Here is a 14,384-nt window from a genome sequence, read left to right as displayed (position 1 = left end):
GTTTAAATACCTAAGGTCAGAAATATCAAATCTAGGGGCACCTGAGTGGCTCAGTCTGTTAAGTGTCCAACTTCGGCTCAGCTCATAATCTCACGGTTCATGAGTTCGAGCCTCATGTCAGACTCTGTGCTGACAGCTCAGAGCCTGGAGCTTGTTTCAGATTCTGTCTGTCTGTCTGTCTGTCTGCCCCTCCCCCACTCATGCTCTGTCTGTCTCTCTCAAAAATAAATAAAACATTAAAAAAATTTAAAAAAAAGAAGTATCAAATGTAGCAAGTGCATGCCCACTAAACAAGGGTCTCAGGCTCACAGTCCATATATTAAATCCACTTTAGACCACAGATATAATTGCGTTAGTTGACATAATGCAAAACACGATATTGCTTTACTTGAACTTGGATGCCTTTGTTTAGAAAGAGGATGTGTCTTTCAGTTGTCTTGGCTGCCACCCTCCACTGTCCATACCCACTACTTTGCCCCTTTACGTTACCCGCTGGGCCCTTGCAGTTAAATGAATTTCCACTCTGGGTAAACAATTGGAGAGAGAGAAGAGCAGAAAGGCCAAGTGATTTTCCAAAGCGAGAACAAATCTCTGGTGCGGTTGGTGAGTTGAGAGCTTGTATCGTGGCTTAGCCAAATTGCATGAATGTTTCCTATATCAAGAAGTGGAACTTTCTTCTTTCGAATAACTTATGAAACCCCCTGTAGTCTGTGACGGTTCACAGATTCTGGACCTCCCTCCCGCTGCTAATGCTCCTTCTTCTTCTGCTTTACACCTGCCTTTCTGGAGACAAATCTTTCATGCCTATATTCCAGTGGGCAGCCCATCCCTCGAGTGGAATACACAGAGGAAGAAAAGAAAACCTGGGGGACGGTGTTCAGGACCCTGAAGTCCTTGTATAAAACTCATGCTTGCTATGAGCACAATCACATCTTCCCGCTTCTGGAAAAGTACTGTGGCTTCCGCGAAGATAACATTCCCCAGCTGGAAGAGGTTTCTCAATTTCTGCAGAGTAAGTCTACTTCAGGGGCAAAAGTGGGGGGAGCAGGAGGGAAGGGAAAGGGAAGAAAGTAAATCACGGCTAGTACCAGGGTATGTGTGGTGATGCAGGCAGGTTGATGGTCGGAAAAACAAATCTCACTGCTGGGCTCTGCCTCACCACCAGCCTCCACTGTTAATCCACTCTCATCCAAGACAAGGCATCGTGTGTGGGTTTTGCGGTATCCCTGTCCCTGAAAAGCATTTTTTTTCCCATTCTCAAAGTCCCAGGTGCCCAGGCAGGGTTCTCCTCGCAGTTTCCGCTGGGTTGTAGATGGCTGCAGTGTGCTTTGTGTACGAAATGTGTTATTTGTGGCAGTACCAAGAGCCCTGAGCTCTAAGTCCATGCCTCTGACTAGTAGGAATCTTGCTTTGACCCCATCTAGTTGGGTGAACCTGCCTCAGTTTGCTCACCTGTCAAATAGAGACCGTCTCGTAGGGAAATTGTGGGAATGAAAAAAGACGTAGTAAGTGAAAACACCCAGCATGGTGCTACATATACAGGGGGTGCTCAGTGAATTTGGGCTGAATTGGAATCTGAGTAACTCTTGGGGGGGAAACATTATTGGGATGCCTGGCCTCTGCACATCATTTCCAAGTGAGGTAAGTATTTTCCTTTCTGCCTGGAGACATTAATTTGGCAAAACCAAGATAAGACCCACCAGCTAACGCATACTAAACACCTAGTATGTGGCAGGTAGAATGAGAGAAAGTAGGAGGACAGACCACAGGTTTACAGAAATGAAGAAGTTTCTATGGCTCTGAGCTGTGTGGAAATGGTATGGCCGGCTCTGGGGCAAGGAGCCAGGAAAATTATGTGGCAGGGAAGGAAATGGCAGCTGGGATAGACTGGGGATGAGCTAGATGAGCTTTGGGTCCCTTCTATCTAGAGGGTCTCTACTTGCCAGTTGAAGAGGGAAATGAGAGGCCAAGCAGAGTGAATTTCAGCCTGCAGGTCCAAGGAACATAGGCAGATGGACAGCAGGTCCTAAAGGCATGCTCTGGCTAAATATCCATTTTGCCATGACCAATAGTGAGATAATAAAGTGGTAACACTAGCAGCTGGGGAGTTACAGAGAAGTCATTCAGAGAACAGACTTTGGAGCCAGACTGACTGTAGATGTAACCTTGGACAAGAAATTAAACTTCTCTGTGTCTCAGCTTTCCAATCTGTAAAGTGGGAATAATACAAGTATCTACCTCATAGGGTTATTAGGAGGATTAGTTAGTAGATATAAAGTGCTTAGAACAGTATGGCAGGTAGTATATGGTGCTAGCTATCATTACCATCATCATCATCGTCGTCATCATCATCATCATCACCATCATCACTGATTATTATTCTCCTTCCAAGTTTGAAACAAATTGGGAGACAGATAATTGGAACCAGAGAGAGGATCAAAATGTCAACTTTATTACTGATAAAAGCTACTTAGAGAATGCGGTGTGGATGTACAAACAAAATGAACTTCCTAATATTTCACCTCTGAATTATGTAAACTTATCTACCAATTCATGGTCAAGTGTATATTCCATTGCATGGCCAAGAGCAGACCAGAATGTGCACCTCTGTGAGCAGACAGGTGAGAAAGGACCAAAGAGGTCACACGGAGAACATTCGTTTTCTCTTCCCAAATGCTCCAATCAGACAAGTCCTTGCTCTTTGGGGGGTGTATGTGTGAAGGGCAGTAAAGAAGCTGGAAGTATTCCTTTCATCCTTTTCCCTTCTGGAAGTGGAGTGAAAAGTCCCTTTCAACTCTAGAGACATGAGAAATAGGGAACAAGTGTTTCATCCTAATAAACAAGAATGAAAGCTAAATTTATTAAATGTCCCCAATGTGCTAAGGACTTTATATTTACTAGCTCGTTTGATTCTTGGAATAAAGCTAGTAAACATCTATCTACATTTTGCAGATGAGGAAATGAGGCTCAGAGAAATGAAGTTACTTGATGCAAATCGCCCAGCTACAAAGCGTAGGGACAGAGCTGTGAAGCCAAGTCTACTTGGCATCGGCATCTATCCTCCTAGACAGTTGGGTCTACTGCTCCCTTGCCTAAAGCTTTTCAGGCTCCTCTGCCTCTGCCGTGATGGGCATTGAGTTTTCTTTCTCTTTTGCTTCCCAGCTTGCACTGGATTCCGCCTCCGACCTGTGGCTGGCCTGCTTTCCTCTCGGGATTTCTTGGGTGGCCTGGCCTTCCGAGTCTTCCACTGCACTCAATACATCAGACATGGGTCCAAGCCCATGTACACGCCTGAACCGTGAGTATTCTCCTCCTGCTACCAGTATCCAGCCACCGTGAGTGCTATTGATCCCTGCTCCAGGACTGAGGTTTGGGTTCATCGTGGGCTGATCCACAGGACTAGTTTTCTGGATTGTTTAATGGTAGTACAAAGAGAGAGATTCATCTCTTCTGGGGATTTTCTCTGTCCAGATAGACCTTACTGGTTGGATATTTGGGCATCTTATGAATCACATATTCAGATCTTCTCTGGCTGTGGGAATAAGAGGTCACAGTCAACCTCCAAAGGGATTGTAGGAATCAGAGCTATGAAGCTCCAAATGTGAACAGGAGCAAGTGGTGGCCAGGTGATCTCAGCACCTCCTGAATACACATCTGGATGATTCTGATCTTTCTATGTCTAGGTGTGTTTGTATGGAGGTAGAGAATGACCTTACTTTGACAGTTAGCCATCTTATTAATCAAATAAAATAGAACGTATGCAATTTATACAAAAAGTAGGACACCTGGGGCACCTGGGTGGCTCAGTCAGTTTAGTGTCTGACTTTGGCTCAGGGCATGATCTCACAGTTGGTGGGTTCGAGCCCCGTGTTGAGCTCTGTGCTGACAGCTCGGAGCCTGGAGCCTGCTTTGGATTCTGTGTCTCCTTTTCTCTTTGCCCCTCCCCTGCTCATGCTCATGCTCTGTCTCTGTCTCTCTCAAAAATGAAGTAAAAAAAATTTTTTTTAATAGGACACCCAAAATATTTTTTGCCTGTCCACAAAGTTTATAACTACAAATCAGAAAAGACCTATTTCTAATGGGCCTGGCACATTAAGTGTTAAATAAACGTAAATTTTCTCCTCTGAATGACTTTTGCCCCTCTCTTGAATAAATAAGCAAAGAACAGCACTATTTTTTAAATTTAACTTTTATTTCTCATGGGGAATAACTGAACACATTGCATTTGCCCATGATGTCACTACCAAGATGAAGACTTGGGATGGGAAGTGTTTGTGACCTACAGCTCACTCAGGTGTATGGGAGGAGGTCCATGGGAATATTGGCTCTTCTGTTCTGCACCCCACTGAGGATATATCTAAGGCCCTCTGGCATTTGTTCCCTGATTTGCTCCTTACTTTTCTTTTCCCTTCTTCCTTTTCTCTTGTATCTTGCCTCATTTGATCCCAAGCTTTGCATGCCACTAATGCTTGGGAGTGAGGTCATAAACCTGAATGGCTTACCTCCTTTACACCTGCCTATTTCTCATGTAGAAAAAATGCATCTGGCTTGACTTATAACCTTCCTCACTTCCAAGCTCTGTCCTTTGTGTCTTTCAGTGACATCTGCCATGAGCTGCTGGGACATGTGCCCTTGTTTTCAGATCGCAGCTTTGCCCAGTTTTCCCAGGTGAGGAGTGAATCTTTTTGGCCTTTTAATTATAGAATGAGATCTGGGATTGCTCAATGAATTGAACATATGGAGGGGTCCTTGTGTCCTCTGCAAGGGTGGAAAGCAGACACAGTTCTGTGATCCCACTAGAGATGGGCATATGGTCTCATGGAGATGGCTAAATACCCTTTCAGGGACCCCAGCATGGGGTTGATAAATCCCTCATCCTTGGAATTATATATGTGCTGTTGAATTCGCTAATCTCATTCATCCTACCGGGTTTAGCTTAAGGGTCTTTTTGTCCATGAAATCTTGTCCTCACAGAGAAGTAACCTTACCTTCTTCCAAGTTCTCCTGGTACCTTTCCCCTCCTCTAGGGACTTGTCGCTTCCAGGCAGCCATTTTTGTATGTGCTTTAATTAGATAAGATAATATTTGCTAAGAATCCAATGCTAGTAGCCCAACTCATAGTTGGCAAAACTAACTAACTAACTAACTAACTAACTAACTAACTAAATAACTAAATAGATAAATAAAGTGCCAAATGTCTTGCCATTATAATCAAAGCTGTAGTCTAGGCCTTGATTCATCTATCACTGTAGTGAGCTTTCTAGATGAGTGACAGGATCCTAGTAATAGCTTCAGGGCACTGAGAGGATAAACTGTGGTTGGGGAGAATTGAGTGATGCACCCACATGTCCCACCCTGACTCTAACCAGCCATGTGACCTGTGTGCCTCAGTCTCCACAAATGTGAACCAATACAAAGCTTTGCCTGCCAATCTTCTTCCTCACAGGGAAGAATAAAGATCAACTGGAATAAAGATCAACTTAAGATCACATACTGCAGCAAATGTGAATTGCGGGTTTGTGCGTATTGGGATTGTGTGTAAATTTCATAAGTTCTCCCTCAGCTGGAAGAAATCAATATTTCTATTGTGGATTGAAGAGGCGATCACTTAATACCTGAAACAAACAAAAACAAACAAACAAAAAAGCTGAATTAACTGCCTGCTCGGTAAGGGAGAACTGCACTTGTAAGACACAATCTGTCTAAACAAAGAAAACTATTGCTTTTATGTGGGGTTTTGGGAGCTGTGGTGTTCAGAGGTTGTTGGACTTTTTTAAGTGGAAGTGTTTGAGGATTAGCTAAACTTTAACTCACGAGTGTCACCATTGGATTGAGGCTATTGTTGACCAGCCGACCTTCAGAAACATCGTTCCTGCTGTCAAGTTGTCATTGATTGCTTTGGACCGCTTTAAAACTGGGTTTTGTTCTTATGGCCAAAGAAAAATCAGTTTCTTCCTTAGAGCATAGGAGCTTTTTATTCTCACTACCAGAAGCTATTCTGCCCAGTCAGAGGCTAAGTGACAATCCTCCATATGCCATTCCCAGAGGAGTGAACAATTACTTGAGTCGATAGATGGATGCTACTGGGCCATCAGTGTCGCATGCTCCAACCTATGCCTGGATAGTCCCAAGGCAGGGTGTCATTTTGAAAGTTCCCTGAGCACATTCTTCTTGGATCTGAAAGGAGGACTTACTTTCCACTTCAATGTAAACTCCAGGAGGTCCAGGATTGTTATTGATCTTGTACACTGCCATCCACACAGAAGTCATCCAATAAACATTTTGGAATAAATAAATGCATATAGTAGAGAAGGCAGCATGTACCTTTATAGTAGCTACACTGTCTGATACCAGACAGGCTGGAGCTCTGATGAGAAGTGGTCCATAGTATTTCAGGCTCTCCAGCTATGTATTGACCTGGGTGGCTGTCAAGCACTTCTCTGCAGTTGTCCTGTGGTATCTTCAGGGCACATGATCAAGGCACTCCTCTTGTATTCCATGCATGTTCCACTTGAGCTATGGGGGGGATAATCACTGAGCTGGAATCAAGGAATGAAGCTTCATGCACAACTTACTGTGTGAATTTGAGTAGATCACCTCCCTTCTCTGTGCCTCAGTTTTCTTATTTGTAAAGTAAGTACAAAGGACCAAGTAATGAAGTAAGGTTTCCCTTCTCTTGAGATCTGTGATTGTATGATGTGTGGCTAGGGAAGACTTGAAAGGATAATCAGGGTCTATCTGAGCCGTTGTGAAGGCATGTTGTCAGCTGTCACCTTCCCGTGGTCAAGTACGAGGTTGGAGCTGAGGGTGAAGGTTGAAGATAGGCAGACCCCAGCCATGCCAGTGAGTCTGTTTATCTATAATTACAGGAAATTGGCCTTGCCTCTCTGGGTGCGCCTGATGAGTACATTGAGAAACTGGCCACGGTAAGTCCCCTCTCTCCCTGGCAGGTAGTGGGAGTGCTTTAGACTATAGCCCTCAGATCTTCAAAGCTTTGATCCTCTCCTGAAAGCCACGCTAATTGGGGGAAATATCAGAATGTGCTGACTTACATGAACACAAATGAAATTTCACATTTTGATTTTTCCTTAATGGTTTGATTTTGAAATCAGCAGCATGCAAATATTTACATGTGATTTTAAACAAAGAATCTTAAACACAAATAGGCTGTAATGACAGCACTTGAGAACTTTTGGGCATAAAGTGTGTGTGGGGGGGAAATAGCTTGGATTCATGGCTTTGAAGAGGAAATATTTACTCTCTACCTTTGCACTGGAGCCAGCGTGAGGATCTTTCCTTTATTAGATAGGAGGTGGAAGTGGGGGTGAGCTTTCCTCTTCTTGTCAACCACTTCTCCCTCCCCAGTGAATGTGATAACACTCATCCATTGAAGCATGGAATCCATGACTCTGTACAGCAGGGGGTTTTCTTCCTACAGACTTCTTTCCAACTTGAGTGCATCCCTCCCCAGCCTCTGAGTCACATTTCTTATAATTTTCTCAGCCTGGAAGATGAAAAAGAAAGCTTTGTAAGGATATTAGAACACGAATGAATGCAAATTTATCACTAAGCTATATCAGTTTAGTAGTTTATTCTCTAGGGTAATAAACCGACTTAACTAGTAACCCATCCTTAATTCTCTAAGACCATGACTGTCTCCAGCAGCTAACTGGGACCTGGGTTCCTCTTGGCCCTGGTCAGTAGGGTTATACCAGAATTCCAGGACCATCTTTCCCAGGCCAGGCATCTAGGACATGTCGGGCTTGGCTATTTGGAGAGGTTAGGTGCAGTGGTTGGCAGTACATCAGAAACCGACCCCCCAAGTTTTAGCACAATGATGGGATACCCCCTCAATGATTTTATCACTACTGATCTCCTACCTCCCATGGCTGATGGGATTGTTGGCAAGTCTGACCAACTAAAGGGAACATCTCACTGTAGTCATGCCACAGAGAAGAAAGCGAAAGGGGTTGAGGAGTTCCTGTCCAATAGACTTACTGTTGGGGGTATCTTCTTTGGGCTTCCTCAGTACTCCCTCACTGCTTCCCAACACATCTTGCATTCAGCCAACTCTTGATTCAGCCAGTGACTGGATAGGGTGGGACATAGGACACAGAGAAGTGACCCCCCAGGTCATGGTGATTCAGAGAAGAGACCTGCACAAACTCCCACCTGGGAAGTCCTGTCTTTAGCCCTGGGGCATTTGCTGCTTTTCCCCTCCTTGGGGTGTGCTGTCAACTTGACTTTCCATTCCAGATTTATTGGTTTACTGTGGAGTTTGGCCTCTGCAAACAAGGAGACTCCATAAAGGCATATGGTGCTGGGCTCCTGTCATCCTTTGGTGAGTTACAGGTAAGACTCCACTTATATCCATTTTGAGATTCAACCCAGGGGTTAATCCTCAAGTGATTGGTACCTTAACACCTGTGTTTACTTTGGTATGTAAACCCCAGGAGGTCCAGGATCTTTATCCATCTTGTACACTGCCATCCACACAGAAGTCATCCAATAAACATTTTGGAATAAATAAATGCATATAGTAGAGAAGGCAGCATGTACCTTTATAGTAGCTACACTGTGTCTGATACCAGACAGGCTGGAGCTCTGATGAGAAGTGGTCCATAGTATTTCAGGCTCTCCAGCTATGTATTGACCTGGGTGGCTGTCAAGCACTTCTCTGCAGTTGTCCTGTGGTATCTTCAGGGCATATGATCAAGGCACTCCTCTTGTATCCTCAAGTGATTGGTACCTTAGCAGCTATGATTTGTTCATGACTTAGGGTATTAGATGTAAACTTGAACTGCAAGTACACGGGTCTCCAGGACAGAGGGGCCTCCCGATCCCAAGGCTGAATTGTGCACACAGATGTATGGAAATACATGCCAAAAAATGTGGTTGGCTCTCATATCCTCTATTGATCATCTCACATGAAAATGGCTAGTGTGAATTCCTCCTTTCTACCTTGACTACAGATTTTAGATGGGCTTTGAAGGGTAGGATCTTCTATATGCAAAATAACTCAGTTCACTGCATTTGGGCTGGGGTGTGGAAGGAATCAGGGCGAGATGACAGAAGGTATACAGACAGCCTGACCCTGATTTAACTGTGAACATTTTCCACTCGGGGCCTGCAGTACTGCTTGTCGGGCGAGCCGAAGCTCCTCCCCCTGGAGCTGGAGAAGACAGCCGTCCAGGAGTACACTGTCACGGAGTTCCAGCCCCTCTATTACGTGGCTGAGAGTTTTAATGATGCCAAGGAGAAAGTGAGGTGAGGTGGTGACTAAGGTGGGTCAGCGGCTCTTGGGGCCTCCTGATTTGTCTGGTGCCGCTGATCTGCGGGTGGTTGGCCAGAAGAGTGGATTCCAATGCTTACAACAACAGTGTGCAGCAGACGGAGTCTCCCCACCTTTGTCCCTTTCACTCTCCATTTTGGAGAGGTTCCTTAGTGGGACCCCATTTCACAGCTAATTGTCTGGATATGCTGACCCCTGCAGAAACTCTGCCACTGGATCCTTGCTTGAATGTAGCCACCAAGTCCAGGTACTGAACTCTTCTGTGTACATAGTAGCCACAGAAGGCCCCCAACAAATCATTCCAGAAATCTTCTAACCTGGGGGAATCCCTTGTTCACTTTATTCTCCCAACACCTGCATCATTCACTTGCTCAACTCCTTCAAGTCTTTTTGACCTTTTTGACCTTTGACCTTTTGATCTTTTAACCTTCTCTGTGTGTCTTTCTCTAACCAATTTACTTTGTTTCCTTGTTTGTTTGCTTGAGAGAGAAGGTGTGCAAGTGGAGGAGAGCTGCAGAGAGAGACAGAGAGAGAGAGAGAGAGAGAGAGAGAGAGAGAGAGAGAGAAAATCTTAAGCAGGCTTGATCCCAGAGTTGTGGGATCTGAGCCAAAATCAAGAGTCAGACATTCAACTGATTGAGCCACCCAGGCACTCCATAACAAACTTATTTAAAATTCCCACACAGGGGCACCTGGGTAGCTCAGATGGTTAAACCTCTGATTTGAACTCAGGTCTTGATCTCACGGTTTGTGAGTTCAAGCCCTGCGTTGGGCTCTGTGCTGACAGCTCGGAGTCTGGAGCCTGCTTCAGATTCTGTGTCTCCCTCTCTTTCTGCCCCTCCCCTGCTCTCTCTCTCTCTGTCTCTCTCAAAATGAATAAAGTTAAAAAAAAATTTTTTTTAAACTGGACTCTGTTGTTTTCTTTTCACTGTCCTTCCTTCATAGAAATGGGAAAGGAGAGAGGGACAGGTATGTCTGCTTCCCAAGCAGATTCCTTTGCCATATTTGCAAAATCAAAAGTCTTTTTTGGTACACATTGGCATGGCTAGAAGCCTTGGTTTATGTGACATCAGATTTCCTTCAGGAGGGAGACCCCTATGTGGCTCTTACCTAAGACCTTTATGGGCAATTCTTGGACCAAGTGACTTATTAAGAAAGCCTCTGGGTGGGGGAGGGGCTGGGTGGTTCAGTCAGTTAAGCATCCAACTTTAGCTCAGGTCATGATCTCACTGTCCGTGGGTTCAAGGTCTGCGTCTTGGGCTCTGTGCTGACATCTCAGAGCCTGGAGCCTGCTTCAGATTCTGTGTCTCCCTCTCTCTCTGCCCCTCCTCTGCTCATGCTCTGTCTCTCTCTGTCTCAAAAATAAATAAAAACATTAAAAAAATTTTTTTTAAAGAAAGCCTCTGGGGGCACCAGGGTGGCTTATTTGGTTAACCAACTGACTCTGGCTCAGGTCATGGTCTCATGGTTCGTGGGTTGGAGCCCCACTTCGGGCTCTGTGCTGACATCTCAGAGCCTGGAACCTGCTTCAGATTCTGTGTCTCCTTCTCTCTCTGCCCCTCCCCTGCTTGTGCTCTCTCTCTCTCTCTCTCTCTCAAAAATAAATAAACATTAAAAAAATTTTTTTTTAAATCCCTACCCAGCCCCACCTCACATCCTTACCCCTTTCTGCAGTTTGTTTTTCTGCTTACCACTTGCTAATGTTTAATACACCAAATGATTTAAGCTCCATTTCCATAGGAATTTTTGTCCTTTCTGTTTTCCTGATCTTTCCCCTGGCTCTAGAACAGTGCCTGATACATAGTGAACATGCAATAAGTAATAGGCAAATGCATCTGTCTCAGAGGCAATTCAGCAAGAGGCTGACGGTGATGGAAAGGTAGCAAGACTCAGGCTCAGCCTTCTGAGCTGACCGCCCTGTCTATAATCTGCTTGAGTGTCTCTCCTCCCAGCAGGAGACAGGCTGGGCAGAGGCCTCCCTGGACATGGCTATCCTGATACTCAGTGTTTGTTACCACCTCTTGTTTTATATCTGATGAGTGAGGGGTGATAGACGTAGATACAGAAGTTTCTGGGACCCTATGAAGCTGAGTGTGCAGCTTCCACTGCGTTGAACTTAGATGACAGATGGTAAAACGTTGGCTCCCGGGTCCGCATGGTTTGGCCTAAGATGACTCCCTTCCTCCTATCTCTCCAGGGCCTTCAGGTTTTTTCAGTTACTCCTTTCTAGTTATTTCTTAAATCTCCACCCCTCCCTGGGAGTCTAGCCTTCCCTTAGCCCCTAAAGGCTATACTCTGCCATTTTTGGGACCTTTTGGGAGTTATGGATTTCAGTGGATTAGTGCATTACCCCACTTGGGTAATAATAATGATAATAATAATAATAAGCAGGTTAGATGTCTAATATCTATTATGTACCAAACCCTGTTCTAAGTGCTTTTCATGTATTAATTTATTCAAGCTTCAAATAAAACTACAAAGTTTGAGGGTGGGGGTTAGAAGCACAGAGGTGGTTAGTAACTCACCCAGGGTCACACAGCTAGTAAAGGACTGACCCAGGGTTTGGATTCAGGTGTGGGGCTCAGAACCAGTACTCATAACCATTCTGTCAAACCAGGGTCACATTTAAATGGGTCCCTCCTGGTGGTGACTTTCTAACCCAGGAAGTGATCTGCTCCAGACCATCAGGAAGAGCTTGCCAGAACCTGGGTTTCTCAGGCCTTTGAAATCCCACCCATTTTGTCAGTGCCCTCTGCCCAGAGAAGACACCCACAAAAACTCCATTCTGTTGAGAGGTGACTCGGGGTCAAAGGGAATGCTGAAGAACAGGGTTCAGAGAAGGAAGGGATGTCCACAGAGCATCCCAGCTAAGAGAAAGCAACTTTGACCATTTTCAGTGTCAAGAGTCAAGCTCTAGGCAGAAAGAAACAATGCCGAGTGTGGTCACGTGCCCATTCTCTCTGTCTGTCTGTCTGTCTGTCTCTCTTTCTCTCACTCACTATGTATCAGGCACTGTTCTCTGGCTAGAGGCGGGATGGCCCCAAGACTGACTGCCTCACTGAAGCATTTCTAGTGGTGTGGAGGCAGATTGCCCAGAGCAAAGATGAGGTAAACTATGTAAGAGGGACGAGGTGCAGAGCAGGCCACATCACAGATATGCGCTCTATGCATCATGTCACCAGCAGGGCTGAGAAAGCTCTCTTCAGAGAAATAGAGGTGGAGAGACATACTTAACCACTTGTTCCTCTTGAGTCCCCGGTCGCTGATGAAAGAGAACAGCTATCGCACATGTAGCACTTACTCTATTTTATAACAGCATTGGCTACGACCCTCTGAGGTAGCACTGCTCTTGTTCCAGTTTTATAGAGGAATGAGGACACCAAGGTGCAGCCCACAAGGGCTGTCACTAGCAGAGGCAGGATTTGAGTCCAGGCGGCCTGGCTCTGGAACTTGGGTTTCCAGCCACTATAATCTACCGCTCTTGCCGAACTTGGAAAACCCACTAGTTTCCCTTAGAGTTTGTCTTGTTGGGATGGCAGCTTTGACTCTTACCAGCAGCCAACTTAGAAGTATCATTTGTGATGCCGTTGCAATCTATAGGCCATTTTTGGAGTATCTTGTTCATTACATCGCTTGAAGTTCTTCATAAGGCCCTCCTGGTACTTTCCCAGATCCAGGAGTAATGCATCAAGAAGGCAAAGCAGTGAAGGGCACAGGCCAAAGTCAGACTACCTGGGTCCCTTCTCAGCTGCACGATTTATTGCCAGTGTGACCTTGATATTCATTGAAACTTCCCAAGCCTCAGCTTTCTCATCGGTAAAATAGGGATAGTAATAGTACCTTCCTCCTAAGGTTTTCATGAAGACTAAATTAGGAATGATAGTTGTAAAGCGTATACAACAATTGAGATTTCATATAGTTCTTGGTACATGGGAGGCACTCAATCCATGTTAAATTTCATTAATAGCATGGTGTTTTCTTCCACTCTTGAGAGAGGTGCTTCCCTTTCTGCATTGTTTGTCAAGCATCTCGGAGCTTATTTCATTCTATAGCATTCTTTGGCTAGATTTATTTACCCTTTTGATTTTATTTAATGGCAAGAATTTTGGCCTCAATGTATTCTGTGCTTTTACCATAAGCTACCTCTGTCTTTTTGGAGGTAGGTAACTAAATAAATATGTGCCTATGTGTGTTTGTATATACACCTCAGCACATACACAGCACACAAAGGCTGCCCAACAGGATCCCACTAAAACTCCATTTCCCTTCTCAGTCTGCTTTCTAAAGCCCCGGTTCTAGTAAGATTGAAGTGAAATGCCACTGAGAAATCTTTTAGAATGATTTGTCCCCAAATGGTGCCCTTCACTGAGCTCTGTGGATTCGGTTTCAGGAATTTTGCTGCTACAATCCCACGGCCCTTCTCAGTTCGTTATGATCCATACACCCAAAGGATTGAGGTCTTGGACAATACCCAGCAACTTAAGATTTTGGCTGACTCCATCAACAGTAAGTAACTTACACCTCAAGAGGCTACTCCGTTTACTAGAAATAGAGAGTTGGATTTTCTTACTTTCACCATAGGAACAATAAGAAATTTATTAAATATTGAATTAGGGAGAAACGTATCTCCAAGTAAGCTATTTGTTTGTTGAATGAGGAAAACTTGGCAAAAAGGCCACAGTTGCCTTGAGTGTCTTTTCTTTTTTGACTTTCCTAGATTCCACCCTACCTCCTCCCATCATAACATCCTGGCTTGTCACTGCCGTGTTCCTCTTCCTCCTTTGCCTCTCCACTCTGTTTCCTCTAAGTGTCCAATGCATATTTCTATGCCTGGGCTTTCAACCCCTACAAGACAGATTCTCACTATTTTAATAGCCATCTACTAGCTCATCTGTGGGCCTTCTACCCTTCCAGGACAATGACGATATTATAACAGTTGCTCATAAAAATGTCACAGTGTTACATTGTTCTTCACTGGACTCCCTCTCCAGTGCTTCAGGCTCCCCTCCAGCGACATTGGCCAACTTTTAGTTTCCACACTTCCTCCTGGCTTCTGGCCTTTGCTCATGCAGTTCTTTATGTTTAAAATATT

The 14,384-nt window shown here is 44.7% G+C and overlaps 1 protein-coding gene across 1 annotated transcript in view; it reads left to right on the top strand.

Annotated features, from left to right (window-relative positions):
- PAH (phenylalanine hydroxylase) overlaps positions 1-14,384 on the top strand; it is a 75,822-nt gene that overhangs the window by 54,858 nt on the left and 6,580 nt on the right. The window contains exons 6-12 of the mRNA XM_015068802.3: positions 816-1,012; positions 3,163-3,298; positions 4,599-4,668; positions 6,870-6,926; positions 8,257-8,352; positions 9,134-9,267; positions 13,683-13,798. Of these exons, the coding sequence (XP_014924288.1) occupies positions 816-1,012; positions 3,163-3,298; positions 4,599-4,668; positions 6,870-6,926; positions 8,257-8,352; positions 9,134-9,267; positions 13,683-13,798 (806 nt within the window). The remainder of the gene's footprint in view (positions 1-815; positions 1,013-3,162; positions 3,299-4,598; positions 4,669-6,869; positions 6,927-8,256; positions 8,353-9,133; positions 9,268-13,682; positions 13,799-14,384) is intronic.

The sequence above is a fragment of the Acinonyx jubatus genome, chromosome B4, assembly GCF_027475565.1.
Source record: "Acinonyx jubatus isolate Ajub_Pintada_27869175 chromosome B4, VMU_Ajub_asm_v1.0, whole genome shotgun sequence".
Classification (NCBI taxonomy): Eukaryota; Metazoa; Chordata; class Mammalia; order Carnivora; family Felidae; genus Acinonyx; species Acinonyx jubatus.
This window is presented reverse-complemented; position numbering and strand designations above follow the sequence as displayed.